The sequence below is a fragment of the Polistes dominula genome, unplaced genomic scaffold (genome assembly GCF_049000335.1).
Source record: "Polistes dominula isolate Pdom_NZ unplaced genomic scaffold, Pdom_raw_medaka contig_49, whole genome shotgun sequence".
Classification (NCBI taxonomy): Eukaryota; Metazoa; Arthropoda; class Insecta; order Hymenoptera; family Vespidae; genus Polistes; species Polistes dominula.
In genome coordinates this window covers 936,856-954,796 of record NW_028300914.1, presented here as the reverse complement: position 1 = coordinate 954,796, position 17,941 = coordinate 936,856, and the positions used below count along the sequence as shown (strand labels likewise).

The 17,941-nt window shown below is 26.0% G+C and overlaps 4 protein-coding genes across 10 annotated transcripts; 3 read left to right on the top strand and 1 right to left on the bottom strand.

The window, feature by feature from the left end:
* The first annotated feature begins 45 nt into the window (after positions 1–45).
* LOC107069373 (antichymotrypsin-2) lies at positions 46–2,864 on the top strand. 3 transcript variants are annotated; one of them, XM_015326645.2, is made up of 8 exons: positions 46–201; positions 926–1,053; positions 1,112–1,291; positions 1,367–1,577; positions 1,657–1,871; positions 1,949–2,128; positions 2,256–2,391; positions 2,474–2,864. In XM_015326645.2, exons 1-8 carry the CDS (start codon positions 147–149, stop codon positions 2,632–2,634), a joined length of 1,266 nt encoding a protein of 421 aa, XP_015182131.2. In that variant the 5' UTR covers positions 46–146; the 3' UTR covers positions 2,635–2,864. The 3 variants fall into 3 exon arrangements, with proteins under 3 accessions (XP_015182131.2, XP_015182133.2, XP_015182132.2); XM_015326647.2 differs by having other exon boundaries at positions 90–431; XM_015326646.2 differs by lacking the exon at positions 46–201 and adding an exon at positions 808–847.
* Positions 2,521–4,830, bottom strand: LOC107069343 (iso Glutaminyl cyclase). Its single transcript, XM_015326584.2, has 6 exons — positions 4,626–4,830; positions 4,328–4,471; positions 3,990–4,259; positions 3,743–3,904; positions 3,422–3,647; positions 2,521–3,345 (listed from the first exon to the last, which is right to left on the bottom strand). Exons 1-6 carry the CDS (start codon positions 4,719–4,721, stop codon positions 3,194–3,196), a joined length of 1,050 nt encoding a protein of 349 aa, XP_015182070.1. The 5' UTR covers positions 4,722–4,830; the 3' UTR covers positions 2,521–3,193.
* A 570-nt stretch (positions 4,831–5,400) lies between these two features.
* Vav (Vav guanine nucleotide exchange factor) lies at positions 5,401–11,002 on the top strand. Of its 5 annotated transcripts, none has more exons than XM_015326632.2 (9): positions 5,401–5,665; positions 6,096–6,602; positions 6,689–6,757; positions 7,438–7,627; positions 8,036–8,401; positions 8,483–8,803; positions 8,882–9,286; positions 9,390–9,661; positions 9,742–11,002. In XM_015326632.2, exons 2-9 carry the CDS (start codon positions 6,136–6,138, stop codon positions 10,103–10,105), a joined length of 2,454 nt encoding a protein of 817 aa, XP_015182118.1. In that variant the 5' UTR covers positions 5,401–5,665; positions 6,096–6,135; the 3' UTR covers positions 10,106–11,002. The 5 variants fall into 5 exon arrangements, with proteins under 5 accessions (XP_015182118.1, XP_015182119.1, XP_015182117.1 ...); XM_015326633.2 differs by having other exon boundaries at positions 5,402–5,706; positions 8,039–8,401; XM_015326631.2 differs by having other exon boundaries at positions 5,402–5,706.
* A 1,413-nt stretch (positions 11,003–12,415) lies between these two features.
* Positions 12,416–14,644, top strand: DNaseII (deoxyribonuclease II). Its single transcript, XM_015326651.2, has 6 exons — positions 12,416–13,072; positions 13,148–13,325; positions 13,406–13,916; positions 13,996–14,098; positions 14,188–14,326; positions 14,420–14,644. The coding sequence occupies exons 1-6, from the start codon at positions 12,960–12,962 to the stop codon at positions 14,525–14,527; spliced, it is 1,152 nt and encodes a 383-aa protein (XP_015182137.1). The 5' UTR covers positions 12,416–12,959; the 3' UTR covers positions 14,528–14,644.
* Positions 14,645–17,941: the final 3,297 nt, after the last annotated feature.

Below are 17,941 nucleotides of genomic sequence, written 5' to 3'. Positions count from 1 at the left end.
AGATTAAATGATATACGAATGATTTGTCAAAATTTCATGAATGATTTAGAAATTTGCCCTGTTATTTATGTTATATAGATATGTGTTTTACTTTCATAATACGCTGAAAGTGCTTTTTCCTTTGGTATTTCTGTTCATCGATTAGTATGATAATATCAATGAAATACACTCACATACTGAATCAAAACGTATTACCTACTTGTGAGTAATTATGACTCAACTATAACCTTAATTTTATAGAATGAGTCATAAATATTAATTCAATCTAACGACATCATATTTTTAATATACTTTTGAGATATCAAGTATATTTTAATAATATATGTATATATATCCTTTTATATATTGATATTACCTGTCAATTAAATTTTGATTTCTTTTTGTTTGACATCATCGTTAAACATATATATCGTAAGGAACTACAGAAGTTTGTAAGTAATGTACAAATCAAAATTGCGATTATTCTAATTGGCTGCATGTAATTTATATATATATATATATATATACTATTTTTTAACGAATAATATATTATTCGTTATAAAAATGTATATTTTTTTTCGTATAAATTATAAATGCTATTATGACGAAATTATAGATCAGATAAGATTATCTTGTCTCCTTTTTGATATTTGACAGTTAGTAGGCATTTTGTAACAGATGGTTGTAAAAAATAATATTTGGTTTTTTATTTTGCTTAAAAATTGTACTTTCAAATAGATTATACATATATATATATATATATATATATATATATGGAATGATAATTTTGTATTTTTTAAAAAAAAAAAACTATTTATATTTATAATTTTTTTTTTTATTAAAATGATCATATTTGTCAAACAAACAGGTATTTTGTTAAATCAAAAAGAAACAATATCGCTTATAAAATAAACATTTGAATATGTACAAGAAATTTTGTTTATAGCTTTATTTTTCCTTATCCTGTTTGGAATTATATGTGTATCCTCTGAAGAGATGTCTATCCAGAAGGAAGAAAATACTTTGCAAAAAGTAGCAAACTCATGTTGCTTTTTTTCTAGTAATTTTTACAAGGTATCATTTTTTAATTAATTATAATCGAGACATGGTTTATGAATAATTTATATTTTAGATACTCTCAAATGAATTTGATGGCAATGTTATTGCTTCGCCATTTAGTTTACATACTATACTGTCTCTACTTCATCATGGATCAAAAGGAGTAACATCTAACGAATTAGAAACTGTTCTTTATCAAAATGGTGCTGATGTTCCTCACGATGAAATAAAATCTTTAATTTCTACATTAAATGTGAGATTATATAAAATATTATAATATTATTGTACACATATATATCTTTATACTAATGTTAAATATTATTATCAGGATATAAAGGATGTAGAATTACAAATAGCCAATGCTATATATATACAAGATGGTTTTGAAATAATTAATGAATTTACTACAGTGAGCACAGATGTTTTCAATTGTGACTTATCTGTAATAAATTTCAAAAATAAATTACAAGCATTTAATGAAATTAATTCATGGGTCAAGAAAGCAACAAGAGATAAGATTTCTAATATTCTTTCCATGGGTAAAAATAACAATATAACAATTTGTATATTGATATTTTAATTAGATTGAATTATCACTTATATATCTTTTTTATATAGACGATATTGACGATTATACGAGAGCAGTTCTAATAAATGCAGTTTATTTCAAAGGTTATTGGCTGCATAAGTTTGATGATAAATTAACTAAACAAATATTTTTTCACGCAACTAAAACAGATAAAAAGTTAGTACCAATGATGTACAAACAAACCAAATATGTTTATGGAGAAATTCCACGTTTAGATGCACGTTTCATTGAAATACCATATTTAGTAAGTTTTAATAATTACAAACTGAAAAGTAATTATAAAGTTATAATATAAAATTTGATCAATTAAAATTTTCGCAGAATAAAGATATTACAATGATAATATTATTACCTAATGATATTGAAGGGCTTCAATCTCTGGAACAAAATTTTAAATGGGAAGATATTTCTGAAGCATCAAGTAATGAAATAGATATTGCATTAACTCTTCCACGCTTTAAATATGAAGTTACAATTAATCTGGAAAATATTTTACGCAAGGTAAAATTAATAACATAGCATTTTATTTTTTTTTTTTCAGAAATTAATAATTTGTTCAAAAATAGACGCTTATATTGTATATAAGTTTTTTTTTTATACTAATTGATAATGTATCAAATTATTTTAGTTGGGCTTAAATTCCATGTTTGAAGATAATGCAGATTTTGGTAAACTTACAAACGAGCCTGTAAAAATAAGTAAAATATTACAAAAAGCTTTCATTGAAGTTAACGAGGAAGGTTCAGAAGCCGCTGCAGCTACAGGTCAATGTTTTTTTTTAATATATCTTCCATTTGTATATATAAATCTTCATTATTATATTAAATTTTATATTTTTTTTTACAGTCGGTATAGTCAGATTTAGAAGAGCATTGATAGATTTTCCAGAAGAGTTTTTAGTCAATCGTCCATTTTTATTTATTATTAATCACAAACCAAGTAAAATACCAATATTCTTGGGTAGTGTTAAAGATATCTACATTCCAATGGAAAAAGATGAACTATAAAATAGTTATTTTATTTACATCATAGGTATTTATGGTATCTGCTTATAAAATATTTTTCATAAAATATAGAATATATATTTGCTATTTTAATAATTCCTTCTTGTATAAAGATAATTAAGTTAATTTGTATTGTATATCGCACATTTTATGTAGAATTAACAAATATTCTGTACTTATATATATATATCCAAACTAATTGTAAGTATATAATAAATAATAATTTAACAATATACATTGTACCATAGCTTAAATAAATAATTTGCATTTCTTTGAATTCAAAACTTTTTTTTTCACATATTTTATACTCTTAAATAAAAATAATATATTTCATGTAAAAATATATATATATATATGTTTAATCAAACATAATCTTTTAATTATATTTATAATAAGTACGTATTTTTCTGTACAGAAATTGATTTGTTCTATTCTCCTTTTCCTACTATTATATAAATTTGTGTTAATAGATCATGTTAGTATATTTCTAATTACATAATTGACATCCATTTTCATAATATTGCAATATTTCGTATAGTTAGAGTAAACTGACCAATGGTTATTATACATCAATATGTAAATAAGAAGCAATAAATGCTCTTAAGATTCTATTAATGTTCTCCGTAGTTGTCATATCTATATTACTGCGATTATCATCTGGTTTATGCCAGAAACTTGGAAATGGATATGGTATTAAATGCAATATCGGAATATCTGAAAGAACATTAAAAATTTAACAATAGTTATAAGAAAATGTTAAAACAAAAGTAAACAAATAAATCCATTATACTTTTTCTCAAAAAAGGAATGTGATCATCTTCTATATGCGCTGGTATAGAATATGGTTGAAAGTATTTCTGTTGTTTTTTTTCATAGGAATAATTATCAAATTTTCTTAAATTAGCTAACGTACTCTCAAGATTAATAAGTAACGAATACCATCTTTGAGTATCTTCGAAATAACTATAAAATGTTGGATCAGATGCTCCTATTAAATCTAAAAGTACTAATATATCCTGAAATAAGAAAGAGAATAAATTAATATTATAAATTTATCTCGATGTACAATTAATTGTTATTTAATAATATATATATATATATATATATTTACCATTCTATCAAGTTCAGAAATATTAATATCTTGCATAAATGTAGTACGTTCAATATTCCACTTTTCAGCTAAATGTCTTGCTCCATAAATGGAATCATCAGGACCCCAAGTATTAAATGCTTCTTCTCCATCAAAGAAAATAAACATTAAACTCACATCTTGCTAAAAATAATAATATGTTGAAGATAACAAAAATATATATTTACAAAACAATTATTTTATAGAAAAAGAAAATAAGTAAACATACATTTTTAATAGATTTTAGTTGTTTATCCATGACAGTAGCAATATTAATCATTTGTGCACATGGTACTGCACTATCTGTTGCACCAACAAAATTTCCTTCCCTGGTATACTTTGAATCAAAATGACAAGCTAAAGATAAAAACCTTTTAGCATTTGGATTTAATTTAGCGATTATATTCTCAAACTGTAGTTTTCCAAACGTAGGTGTCATATCCTCAAAAATATCTGATTCTACTGTCCAATTAAGATTGCTCATTGTCTTTTTGATATACTGTAAAAATATAACATAATTTAATATATAATTTTATATAAAATGTGTTTAAACATTGTCATTCTTACGTTTTTCACTTGTTGATGTTGGTGACTTCCTACAACTCTGACAACACAGATGTTATCTAACACATGTTCCATGTTTGTCACATTTGACATATCAGCAAGTTTAATAATTTGTTCATTTGTTAAAGATATTGGTTCATGATAATACTGTAATTGTTAGAAAATAATAATTAATAATATTTATATAAATATATATATATAACATTTTATTAAATAATATATGTGTATATAAGACTGAGAAAAAAAGATTGAATTAGTTAATTATAAGGAAAATAAAAAACATTTCAAATATATTACATACCTTTTCACTGTAAAATGGTACATTTTTTGAAATAATCTTCTGAGGTATACATGGTACAATAATTAATAAAATTACACACAAAGCTAAGTTAAACATATTAAAAAATAATTAATTATAAAATATAATTTAAATTGAATATAAAAGAAATATGCCACATATCAACTACTGTCATTGAAGAATGAAACAGACATTGTTGACCTATACACATAAGAAATGATCTGATTGGTCCATTTTATAATACAGTTGAAAATCAGATCAATGTAAATAAATATTTAATGAAATAATAACTTTTATTTTTATCTATTATTTCATTAAATATCTATTTATTATTAATTCATTTTGTAAAAATCTTTTAACAAGCAAATTTATTTTTATTTAGATTTCTAAAAAAATATGTATTATTTTATTGGTCGGAATAATGGCGCGTAAATTTAAAAAAAGAAAAAGAAGTAATAAACATAAGAATACTTTGGACGCTTATTTTAGAACATTTATATAAGTATATAATAATTTATTATTAATTATTCTTGAGTATAAATAATAATGATAAATTTTTTTATTAGAAAGAAATATCAACTTTTATATTTACAATTGTTTAACATATAAACAATTAAATTATACGATCATAACAAATATATTGTTTTTCGTATTGGTTATATAAATCGAATAATCGTTTCTGGTCGTAACAAAATCGAGCTATCGATTGTAAAAATGTAAAATATCAATATGGCAGCTGCGATCTGATTGGTTGGACAGTATTGGAGGCGTGCTGGACTCGAGGGAAGGGGTACAAATGTTCCACGATCCTGGCTTCACTGAGTTCGACATCGTAATAAGACTATGAAGGAGTAGCGTGTGTTTTGTGAATACCTGCATGCGTATTGTAATCTTAATTTAGACGAAATGTCTTACATTAATGTCATTATTGATTAAATTTGTTAAACTATATAAAGTTTTGTTAAATACAAAGCCAAAGAAACAAGGCAATGGATTCAATTGCAATAACGTACAAAACGGAGATTATAGCTTGAGAAAAGATAGTTAAGTGGAAATCATTCACAATTCCCTCCGACGAACGGAGGTACGCCTATGAAAAGTTATCATTCATCATAAAAAAAAACCTTCCAATTTTATCATTATTCTTTTTTTAATTTTATATTATAGATATATTTTGTGTTTATTAGAAAAATACATTCGAGTTATCAATTTCAATATAATCATTTATATATACCATATATGATTTTTCTCAATTACATGTTATATTACATCCTCATCATTATGTTATTAATATAATAAAATTATAGAATTTTTTAATTTTAAATATTCTTATATGTGTTTTTGTAGTTTTAACCTCATCTATACATGTTATTATTATTATGCTATGTCCTTTTTTTTTTGTTCATATTTATATTCATTTATTTGATTCTATGTTTGCATTATATATCATTTTGTTGTTCTTTGATATTACAGAAACTGAAGAAATGATGACTTCAATAAACTACAATATTATATGTTAAGAAGAAATCAATTTGACACATCTGTTAATTGTATAAAAATCATCAAGAAAATGAACAGATCAGATAGTGGAGCTGATGCAGGAAGTGGTTGGCGTGAATGTGCCAAATGGTTAACAAGATGTGGAGCTTTACGAGCTGATCATAAAGCAAATTGGCCAAATGCAACACCATTCGATCTTGCATATACATTAAGAGATGGAGTATTACTTTGCAATTTATTAAATACTGTAGATTCAGGATGCATAGATATGAAAGATGTGAATCAAAAGCCACAAATGGCTCAATTTTTATGTTTACGAAATATCAAAGTATTTCTCTCAGCATGTACATCCATTTTCGGATTATCAACTTCCGACCTCTTTGAACCTTCTATGTTATTTGATTTATCCAATTTTCAGCGTGTACTTTGTACACTTTCTGCTTTATCAAATTGTCATCGTTTAAGACAGAAGGGTATTCCGTAAGTATCTTTTCATTTGTCTATTTCTTATTTCTAAATATAATCATTTTATTTTAATATATAATATGTATTTTATTTTATTATAGAGGTTTCTCAGTAGGTCGCAGTCGATCTCAAGAAGATATTTATAAGGATTTGCAAAGTGCTGGTGTGGGGTAAGTGTCAGAATACTATAAACTTTATTACATATATACATATATAATTGTAAGACTTTGTATACTCTATTAAAATAATCAAAGTAATAGTAGTCGTTATAAGAAATAAAATTCTTAAAAATTGGTGCAAATCTTTTGGCATTATTTAGCTAAGTAGATTTGTAGTAATTTTGTTAATGAATTTAGCCCCACGGCAGGAGTGGTGGCGTTTACCATAAAGCCTAGGCCTACTATGGACCTAGGTGATTCTGAAGTATATCAGGAATTGCTCTGTTTTTCAACTCCCCCTCAACACGACTGGCCTTCTACAGAGAAGGTATATGTCGTTTTGTATCCTGAGAATTTAATTTTTGTCGTTTAAGAAAAGTTCCAGTTATCACAATTATTTATTAATCTATATTTGAAATTAAGATAGCTAACAAATATTATATAATACAATTTACTGTATATTATTGTTATTTTTATAAAGTGATGATACTGGTACTATTTCATAACACTTATCCAACTTGATATATTATGGCCATGAATGTTTTTAGTTGATGTTTAATCTTTGGTAGTAATGTTATCATATCCTCCTCCTACCCCCCACCCCTCTTCATAGCTTAAGAGTATTCACAAAATGAAGCTATTTTATGATGCATCATAGATAGTGCATGGCTATTTATATTTCTGTATAAAAGGCGCGAAGATGAAGGTCGTCGCAAAAGGTTTAGAAGGAGAGAGGGAGATGAAGCAGGTGGAGGAGGAGATAATGATGACTCTGTAGGAGAAGAGGATGGTTATGCAGCTTATTGCAGTCATGCTCAAAGTGAAGAAATCTATCAGGACCTTTGTAGTTTACACCTGCCACCTCCTCCATCTGTTGCTCAGGTTATTATTTTGTTATGCTTTTTTTTATTTTTATGAGTAGTTTTATACAAAAAATGTATAATTCATTATATCCTTTCCTTGGTAGATAATTCAAAAATATTTCTAAATATGTAAATAGAAATATTATTTGAAACTACTCCATTCATTATTAGAATTAACGATAATGGCTATTTGATTTATCACAACGAAAGCCAAACGAATTAACTACACTTGTTTTTTTTATTTAATAATAAATAATAATAATAATAATTCAGATTATTTGATAAATTTTCTTATACTTTTTTGTTTTGTGTAGTTAATCAATTTGGCAAATGAGTGACACACACATTTATATATTTTTATAATCACTTATATTTGTATATAATTATTGTATATTATTCTTTACAATTTAATATAATAATCGTAAAGCAGGGTGGTGCAATATCAGGAGGAGAAAAGAGAGACTATGTTATTCAAGAACTCGTTGAAACTGAAAGAAATTATTCGGATGTTCTCAACAGTTTATTAAAACATTTTGCGAGACCACTCTCCTCATTATTAAGACCTGAAGATTCAGCAAGAATATTTTTTGGTATAAAAGAATTATCTGAAATTCATGCAGGCTTTCATAGTCAACTTCGTAAAGCAAGAAATGGAGCTGCCTTAGCTCAAGTTTTTCTTGATTGGCGAGAAAAGTTTCTTATTTATGGAGATTATTGTGCTAATCTTACACTTGCACAAAATACTTTACAAGAAGCATGTGCAAGAAACGAAATTTTTAATCAAGCGGTTATAGTAAGTTACCGTTTTTATTTTATTCATTTATTTTATATATTTATATTACTTTATTAATTATATATATATATTTTATTATAGAGATGCCAGCAAGATTCTAATAATGGTAAATTTAAGCTACGTGATATACTTTCTGTACCAATGCAAAGGGTGCTAAAATATCATTTGCTACTTGATAAGTTAGTCGAAGAAACTCCTAGAGACTGGCACGAAGATAGACGTCAATTAAGTGAAGCACGAGAAGTTATGGTAGATGTAGCACAATATATAAATGAAGTTAAGCGTGATTCTGACACATTAGATATTATAAAAGATATAGAAGCATCGATAATTGATTTGGATGTACCTGAAGATGCACAATTAAAAGATTATGGACGTTTGTTACGAGATGGAGAACTTAAGGTATATATTATAATATAAATGTTTTATCTACTATCATATTATAATTAAGAATAATTATATAATGAAAAATTCTTTTAGGTGAAAGCTCATGGAGATCAAAGAATAAAAGCACGTTATGCATTTGTTTTTGAACAAATCATTCTAATTTGTAAAGCAGGAAGAGGTGATCAATATTGTTACAGAGACTTTTTACGTTTAGATGATTACAGATTAGAAGATCATACGGGTAGAAGAACTCTTGGTCGAGATTCACGTTGGTCTTATCAGTGGTTACTTGTGCATAAACAAGCTTATACTGCATACACTTTATATGCGAGAACTGAAGAACAAAAACAAATGTGGATTAAAGCATTACAGGATGCGATGGATAATGTCAATCCTGCTGCATGTCGTAGTACGAATCATAAATTTAAACTTACAACATTTGATACTGCACGTAGTTGCCAACGCTGTGGTAGATTCCTTAAAGGCTGTATATTTCAGGTAGTAATATATTTCGTTTGTCTATAAAATATATTACTTCTATATTATTATTATTATTATATTTTGTTATCTTAACACTCGTGCTTTTTTTTTTTATATATAGGGTTACAGATGTGAAGTGTGTCACCTAGCTGTACATAAACAATGCATTGCACATTCAGGACGTTGTATGCCAATACCACCACCACCTCCACCATCACCACCCTTGCCTTGTGAAAGAACACTTTTTGCTAAACTTTGGTTTGTTGGAGAAATGGGACGAGATACGGCATATAATAAACTTGAACCTCGTGAGAATGGTACATATATGCTAAGAATAAGACCACCTGGCCAACCTCGACTACAGCATGAAACTAATTATGCATTAAGTATTAAGTAAGCTTCGTATTTTGATTTTATCTTTTATTATGTGCATATAAAATTGTGGATATCATAATATTTATTTTATTTTTTAGGGCCGATGGTGTAATAAAACATATTAAAATATTTAAACGTGATGTTCATGGTGCAGATGTGGATCTCTATTATCTCAGTGAATCTAGATTTTTTAAGAGTGTGGTCGAACTTGTAGAATATTATGAACGCGCCTCATTAGCAGAGAATTTTGAAAATCTTGATCAACGATTGTTATGGCCATTTCGTCGAGTATTAGCCAAAGCATTGTTCGATTTTCACGGTAGTGAACGTAATCAATTGAGTCTACGACGTGGATGCAGAGTTGTTGTCTTAAGTAAAGAAGGTGATGCCAAAGGATGGTGGAAAGGAAAGATAGGTGATCAAGTTGGATTTTTTCCTAAAGAATATGTTGAAGAAGAATAACAGAAATGCGATAATAATAATAATAATAATAACAATAATAATAATAATAATAATAATAATAATGATAATGATTCTTATTTTTTTTGTTGTCGCAATTAATCTTATCGTGCAATCATAAATTGAATGAAATATATATTTTGAAGAGATAGATAAAAGAAGAATAAAAAAAAAAAAAAAGAAAATAAAATAAAAAAAAAAAAAGAAGAAAAGAACAAAGTATAAAAGTATCAAATAAAATATTATATACCATGATATTAACATCGTGCATAGGCACCTTGTATAAAGTAATATTTTCGAACTTATTGGATAATCATTTTCTTTAATATTTGGCTTTGATCTTGGGTTTTTACAATCAAACGATCAATTTAGTTTACATATGGAGAGATTTATTACACACACACGTATGTACATAGGGAGTGATATATTCTAATGTATTCATTTTTTTTTTAGGAATACTTTTCTCCTTTTTTTAGATTATAACACGTAACTGTTTGCGGTTTTCGTGTAATTTACAGAGATCAACAGGAGGAAAGAGATTTAGATATATATATATATATATATATAATAGTAAAATTATTAATAACTTCTTTTTAACTGTTCTTTTATTCTCTTACTAATAATAGTCATTTGAATGCTTTTATTTGCTTATTTATTTATTTCTTTTTTTTGTTTATATTTTATTTTTCTCTGTTATTTTATTGATCTTTAAATCTAATTTAAAATTATTGTTCCTTGTATTGATATTTTGGATTTGATCTATCTTTCCTTATCCTCCTGTCGACCTAACCGTCCTACTCATAATACCTGTATGCTATTTTTTTTTTTTTTAAAGCTTTCCAAGATCCATCACAATGATATCTGTAAAATAATTTGTCAATGGCCATATATCTTTTATATTTAATCATTTTATCACAGTTTTACTTGTGAACAAAAGTAAAATGTGTAAAGCAAATTTCTGCTTTTTACTATTCTATTGTAAAAAAAAAAAAAAAAAAAAAATGAAAATAGACATTCCAATTTTTAATTTCTCGTACAAAGAGAGGCATTATATAATTGCAGTATAAATATTTAACGAAATATATGTATATATATATATATATATATCAATAGATTATAATTTGATTTAGAACAGAAAGATTCAAAAAGAAAGGATAATAAATTACTCTATCACAATAAAATATTAGTAAATATACAGTATAGATAGATAATAGGTGTAAAAGAATTTTGTGGTGCCTTAGTGAATTTTTACATCTGCAATCCATGAAATTATTGTCAAGGGAGAAATATAACTAAATAGTCACTGATTGAAACATTTTATCTATGTATGTATGCATATATACTATTGCATAGCTTCATGTTTAGTTAATAATCTTATCAATTATATCAAATTTGATAAAATATCTATTATAATTATTAATTTAATCTCTTCGTAGAATTCTCTTTTAGTAATATTAGAAAAAAGAACACACACAAAAGAAAAACAAAAAAAAAGAAATACAGAAAAAAAGGAGAGAAGTTGGTAATTCTTGAAATTAAACGTTCATGAAATGAGATATTTCAATGAAAAATAATTGAATTTGATGAACATTTATATATAAATATATATATATATATTTTGTTTTTGTTTATCAAGATAATTTTTCTTTAACACATTATCTTTCTTTTTAAGGCTCTAATTGTCAATTATTAAATTGTACATATTGTGTTCCCATACAGCTCTAATATAAAGCTTTTAAACTACATGTGTATTTTGATATACATATGCAGTATAATATTTAAAACATATATTTTAATTGTAGGAAAGAAATTAGCTGTGTAATAATATTTTTTTAATGATTAGACAAATTCTCAAATCGTGCCAATAAGAATATATATAATCAATAAAGTTTACATTTTATTGAGTTGTTATATAAAAACAAATTCTTTTTTTTTACATATCTTTTTATTATCCTTACCATCTATATATATATACACATCAAATGAAGTATTTTTATTAATCTTATATTAATATATATTTTACATATTATATATTAAAAATGATCAAGATTTTCTTATGGTCTTACCATATGGTTGTAATTTTTACAAGTACATCAGTATATCAAAATTTCAAATAAAACTCATACTAATATTTAAAAATTGAAAATTTATATTATGATATCATTAATTAAATAAGATTAAATTTTATCTAAAGAACTGTATAAATATATAATAAGTTAGACTGCTGTGTGATATTACATGTACATTATATATATATATATATGTTGATTGTCATATCGTATGATGACGTCATACATTGATATTAAAAGTTATCATCAAATTAGATCAATGTGCTAGATAACTTAAAAATAATTTTAAATATATATTTATAATAGATAAGTGAAGAGTAAAAGTATTTTTTTTCTGTGTATATATATAAAATTGTATAAATTAATGATGAAGGTGTATTTATTGAGAGGTTATTTCAAAAAAAAAGAAAAGAAATGTCGGATAAAAAGATATTTTGTCTTGAACACTTGTATCATTAACAAGTAGTATAAGAATATTGTATGTGCATTTGCAATGACGTTTAATATATATATATATATCATCAAAATGTCATTTGTAATAAAGTTTCATAAAATATCAATGACATTTGCAATGACATTAAATTGCAATATAAACTTGTTAATGATCATTTACTTAGTTTAACTATAATTTTAACATGTTATCACTTCAATAGTGCATTTATCATTCAATATACTTTGATGTGTATGTACACTCAGATACAATGAATCTGAAAGTATATATATATATAGATATATAACAAATTGTACTATTACATTTTCATTTATGGAAGTTACTTGAGGCAGACGCAATGAGTTTTTTAGTGCATATTGTATTATTTTTATGTGCAATTAATTTAAAGTATAGTGTAGGTGTACAAAATAAATTAGGATGTAGAGATCATAAAAATAAGATTGTTGATTGGTACGTATTATTTTTCATCTAATTAGATTTATTTGATTGTAAAAAGAATTTTGTTAATTTCATTAATAACATTAGGTATGTGCTGTATAAAATTCCAAAATTGGCACATAGCAGTAATCCATTAATAAGAAATGGTTCCGCTTATATGTATATATCTAATAATACCGTAGACAAAGGATGGGAATTGTCTACCAAAGATATAGGAGATCAAAATTCAATGCCTGGGAAAACCTTGGCTTCACTCTACAATGATGTAAATATTTTTTTAATGAGTTTTCATCATTAATTAATTAATTAATTTTTTTTTTAAATAATAATTATTATTATTTATAGAAAATAGCTAAAAATTTATTATGGATTTTATATAACGATGATCCACCAAACAGTTCGGTAGTTGGAAAATATGGTCATGCGAAAGGTGTAGTGGCCACTGATAAAGATCAAGGATTTTGGATGATACACAGTGTTCCAAATTTTCCACCAATGCCTAATTTAGGGACTAGTACAAAACGTAGAATTAGAACTACTACATTGTCTGTTGATGATTTTTCACCTGATTCTGAGTATAGTTATCCATCATCAGGACATGTTCGTGGACAGAGTTTTTTATGCATTTCTCTTAAATCAAATCAATTAAATACAGTTGGACGTCAATTAATGTACAATCAAATTATAGTTTATAGAAAAAATCTTCCAGCAAAATTAACTTATCAATATCCTGATCTTGCTAATGCTGCTAATCAGATTCGTTTTAAAAATCCTCCCTATAATAACAAAGAAATTATTAAGTCATCAAGTTCTGTCGAATTTATTTCATTTGCTAAATCTGACAAATGGCAACATGGTATATTTATATATTTAAATATTTATATTAATTGTTTCTTTGTTTATTATTCAATTCTTTCTCTTTATTTTATTTTTAGATCTTTACAGTGACTTTGTAGCTCCACAATTGAGAAGTAGTTTATTTGTTGAGACATATTTGAATGGACCAGGAAAATTACAATCCAAATGCCAGGGACTAGAGTAATATTATTTATGATTGTTTTTTTTTTTTTCTATTAATGATAGTTTGTCAGAGAATGATATATTTATTGAAATTTATTAACTTTTAGGGTGCATAATATTAGATCAGTGAAACTACAGACAGCAGATGTTCAGTTTACAAGTTCACAAGATCATTCTAAGTGGGTTGTTGCAATAGATAATAAAAATAATAAATCTTGGGTTTGCGTTGGAGACATCAATAGAGCCGTAAATATATATATACATATATACAAATTATAATATTATATATTTTTATAGATTAATTTAGTTAATGTTATATATTATTAATTTTTTTTATAGGATACTCAGTATTATCGTGGTGGTGGTACAGTTTGTTTAAACTTGTTTCATCTTTGGAAAAATTACCGCGATTCTGTTAATGATGTTGAACCATGTCCTTTATATTAACAAAACTAAAACTTGATATTTTGGAAATATTGTTAAGTATATACAGTTTTTAAATCAAATGGCAATATTACTAACACTGTAAAATACTAATACGCAATATATATCAGAAAATATAAATATCGTCGATAAGGTTGTACTCTACCTTTCCAATCGTAATCTATACAGATATCATTTTTATGTTTAACGTTACCTACCGAGTTATATGATAAAGTAGATTTCTAACAAATTTAAAATTTTCATATTTTTATATAATATTACATTATAATTCATATGTTACTTTGAGAAATTAGCTAGAATAGCTAATAAGATAATTAATTATCACATATATATATATACATATATGTAAAATATTCATCATGTAAACAAAATTCATTACTGTTTCTGATAATTTCGTAGGATAATTAAAAACTATATTTTTCTTATTTGGTATTTGTCCAAAGAGGAAATGGATGGATTGGATGGATGCTCGTTATGCAAATTATATGAAACTCGAATGATGTACATTAGAGTATGTACGAGCTTTAAACCTTCCATCGTATTCGTCGTATTCGAAGTTACCGTGTATGTTCGCTTATTTCTACTACGAAATATGATGTGAAACGCTCTACGCTACTTTAATATTGCCTAATATGTATTCATGTCATACATTCAAGAGAACGTCCAGTATTATCCTTTCATTTATAAACGAAGTTATGTTACGTTTCTCTGGGAAAAAAAAAAGTGAAATGGATACAATGTTAAATTTTTTCCCTGGCTTCTAATTTTTCCTTTGTATAATTGTGTCGTATATGAAAAAAAAAAAAAAACAAACATTTCATTATCGGATGTTCGCATTTATTATTTGTGCACATTATTTACAACAGTGTGAACTATAAATCAATTAATGAATATACGCTATTATTATTATTATTATTATTATTATTATTATTATTATTATTATTATCTTTCTCACTATGTTAAAAGAAAATTTCGTTATTGGGATCTCTAGCACTTGAATACGCTATCTGTTGGTTAAATTGAAAATTAGAGTAGATAGGTTCGAATTGCTACGTCATGTGGTGGGATCTTTAGCAATTGAATACGCTATCTGGTGGCTAAATTGAAAATTAGAGTAGATAGGTTCGAATTTCTACGCCACGCCACGCCCCTGCCAGAGATCCCAATGCATATGATACCAAAACAAAAAAAATAAAGAAGAAAACAAAAGAGAAAAGAAAATAGAAAGCATTGTTTAAGATAGGTAAAATAAATGATCCACTAGTGTGCATTGCAAATAAGGGAAAGGATGCCTGGGTCTCTTGGTATAATTATCGTTACGTAACAAAAGTAAGTAAGAGAAAGAGAGAGAGAGAGAAAGAGAGAGTGTATTCAACCGTGACCGTACCGCAGAATAATTCAAGTAGGAAGTAAGAAGAGAGGATGCATTGGTAGGTGGCAAAAGGGTCGAAGAGGGTGAGAGAAAGCTGCAACACTTCTCTCAGACAAAGCCTAACGAAGCTTCTATTTAGCAACAGTAGGCACTGCGAAGCCCAACTTCACCCCCTATTGTACTCGCTTGTCGGCGTGTAGTGAATTTCATCCATCAACGGAATTCTAAACTGACAATAAGCAAATCTCTTATTTTCTTATTGTTTTTTTCATTTCTTTTTATATACGCATTCATATACATAATATGTATATATTGTAATATATATATATATAATTCTTCTCATCGTTATATTTTTTTATTTTTCATAAAAGATTACTTTAATATATGTAAATGGTAGGGGTGCTCCGCCACGCGTTGCTGTAGCTCACAATCAGTCTGATACATACGTCTTTAAGTCATCTGTTAGATGATATAAACTATCCTATCTTTCAAGTTGGATGAAACTGTACACAGTGTGGAAAATTTGATGAAAATCGGTTCAGTAGTTTAGAAGTCCATTGTGGACAAACAACGTGTGTGACACGTAATTTATATATATTAAGATATATTTATTTTATTTTAAAGGAATGCACAAATTTTGTATCTTACTATAATTGGATATCACACACACACATACACACAAAAGGAATTATAATATATTAATTATAATTTAAAGATTATAAGCTAAATGAATGATAAATAAGAGATAAAAAAAGAGAATACTCTTAGCATGTTTTTATTCATCCAAAGGCATTTGTAAGTATTCGATATGTGGAAACACAATGCGACATTATCTTGCATGCAATACTATACTGTCAATGATGAATACACAGGTATATGCACCACCGATGTTTATGTTAGAGTCGAGTGTATTCCTGAGTGTACGCGTAGAAGGAGATAGATATCCAATGTTCGGACATTGACATCATGACCATTATTTATTGCCCATGAGGCGTAACACAACGTGCCAAACATCCGTAACGGCTAGAGAATTCGAAAGACACTATGACGGAATACCCTGTAACATACAACAGGTCGTTTATGTCCCATTGATAGTAGAAAATAGGTATTTGATTGATAATCCTTTATGGGAGAACAATATTTTTATTCTTTTTTTTTTTATTTTCTTCCTCTCTCTCTCTATTTCTTTTTGGATTTTTATTATTATTATTATTATTATTATTATTATTATTATTATTATTATTTACGTATAGAAAATTGTTCGCGTTGTGTGTGATAGATTGAAATTGAAAAGAAATATATCACCGATGCCGTATGAAACCCCTTTTCCCTTTACCTGTCCCTATCCCTTTCCCCTCGTGACCCAAGGGTCTCTTTACGATCCTCTTGGGAAGTTTAAAGTGTGCTGTAAATTTTCGAAGAAGTTTGTCAAGTTTTTGTAAATTGTTTTCAAATATTGAGATTTTTTTTTGTTTCCAATCTCTCTCTCTCTCTCTCTCTCTCTCTCTCTCCTTTCAATTTCTATATATATGAGATTTTGAAATTATTTAATAGATCGGTAAGATATATTTGATTGATTTATATTTTTATTTTTAAAAAATGTCTGATCGTATATAAAGTAGTTACCCTCGGTTCGTACTACATAAAAATGTCTGATCATATATATTTATATACTACTAATATACTATCTTTATATTTTATGAAAGTAATTCGATTAAAAGATTTATTATTATTTATTATACTTGTTTTATATACTCTTATATACACGCGTATATTTTAATACTTGTTGTTGTTAATTTTCAATAATATCATTCTCGTATCTACAAATATATATATATATATATATATATAATTATAAAATAAAATTAATATATATAGTACTATAATTACTATATATATATAGTATTACTATATATAATAAATACTTAAAAAAAACAATTATTATAATATAATATAATATATAATATATAATTATAAAATTAATAAATATATATATAATAATATATATATATTAAAATATTATACATAATTATAAAATAAAATTA

Bases quoted from the DNA above. Each gene is read 5' to 3' on its own strand.
- DNaseII (XM_015326651.2), top strand. From the start codon at position 12,960: ATGAGTTTTTTAGTGCATATTGTATTATTTTTATGTGCAATTAATTTA. The intron at 13,073-13,147 runs GTACGTATTATT...TAATAACATTAG, and splicing joins AAAAATAAGATTGTTGATTG to GTATGTGCTGTATAAAATTC. The intron at 13,326-13,405 runs GTAAATATTTTT...TATTATTTATAG, and splicing joins TGGCTTCACTCTACAATGAT to AAAATAGCTAAAAATTTATT.
- LOC107069373 (XM_015326645.2), top strand. From the start codon at position 147: ATGATAATATCAATGAAATACACTCACATACTGAATCAAAACGTATTA. The intron at 1,578-1,656 runs GTAAAAATAACA...TTTTTTATATAG, and splicing joins TTCTAATATTCTTTCCATGG to ACGATATTGACGATTATACG. The intron at 2,129-2,255 runs GTAAAATTAATA...AAATTATTTTAG, and splicing joins TGGAAAATATTTTACGCAAG to TTGGGCTTAAATTCCATGTT.
- Vav (XM_015326632.2), top strand. From the start codon at position 6,136: ATGTTAAGAAGAAATCAATTTGACACATCTGTTAATTGTATAAAAATC. The intron at 6,758-7,437 runs GTAAGTGTCAGA...TCTGTATAAAAG, and splicing joins TTGCAAAGTGCTGGTGTGGG to GCGCGAAGATGAAGGTCGTC. The intron at 7,628-8,035 runs GTTATTATTTTG...ATAATCGTAAAG, and splicing joins CTCCTCCATCTGTTGCTCAG to CAGGGTGGTGCAATATCAGG.
- LOC107069343 (XM_015326584.2), bottom strand. From the start codon at position 4,721: ATGTTTAACTTAGCTTTGTGTGTAATTTTATTAATTATTGTACCATGT. The intron at 3,905-3,989 runs GTATGTTTACTT...TATTATTTTTAG, and splicing joins AACTAAAATCTATTAAAAAT to CAAGATGTGAGTTTAATGTT. The intron at 3,648-3,742 runs GTAAATATATAT...TTCTTATTTCAG, and splicing joins TTTCTGAACTTGATAGAATG to GATATATTAGTACTTTTAGA.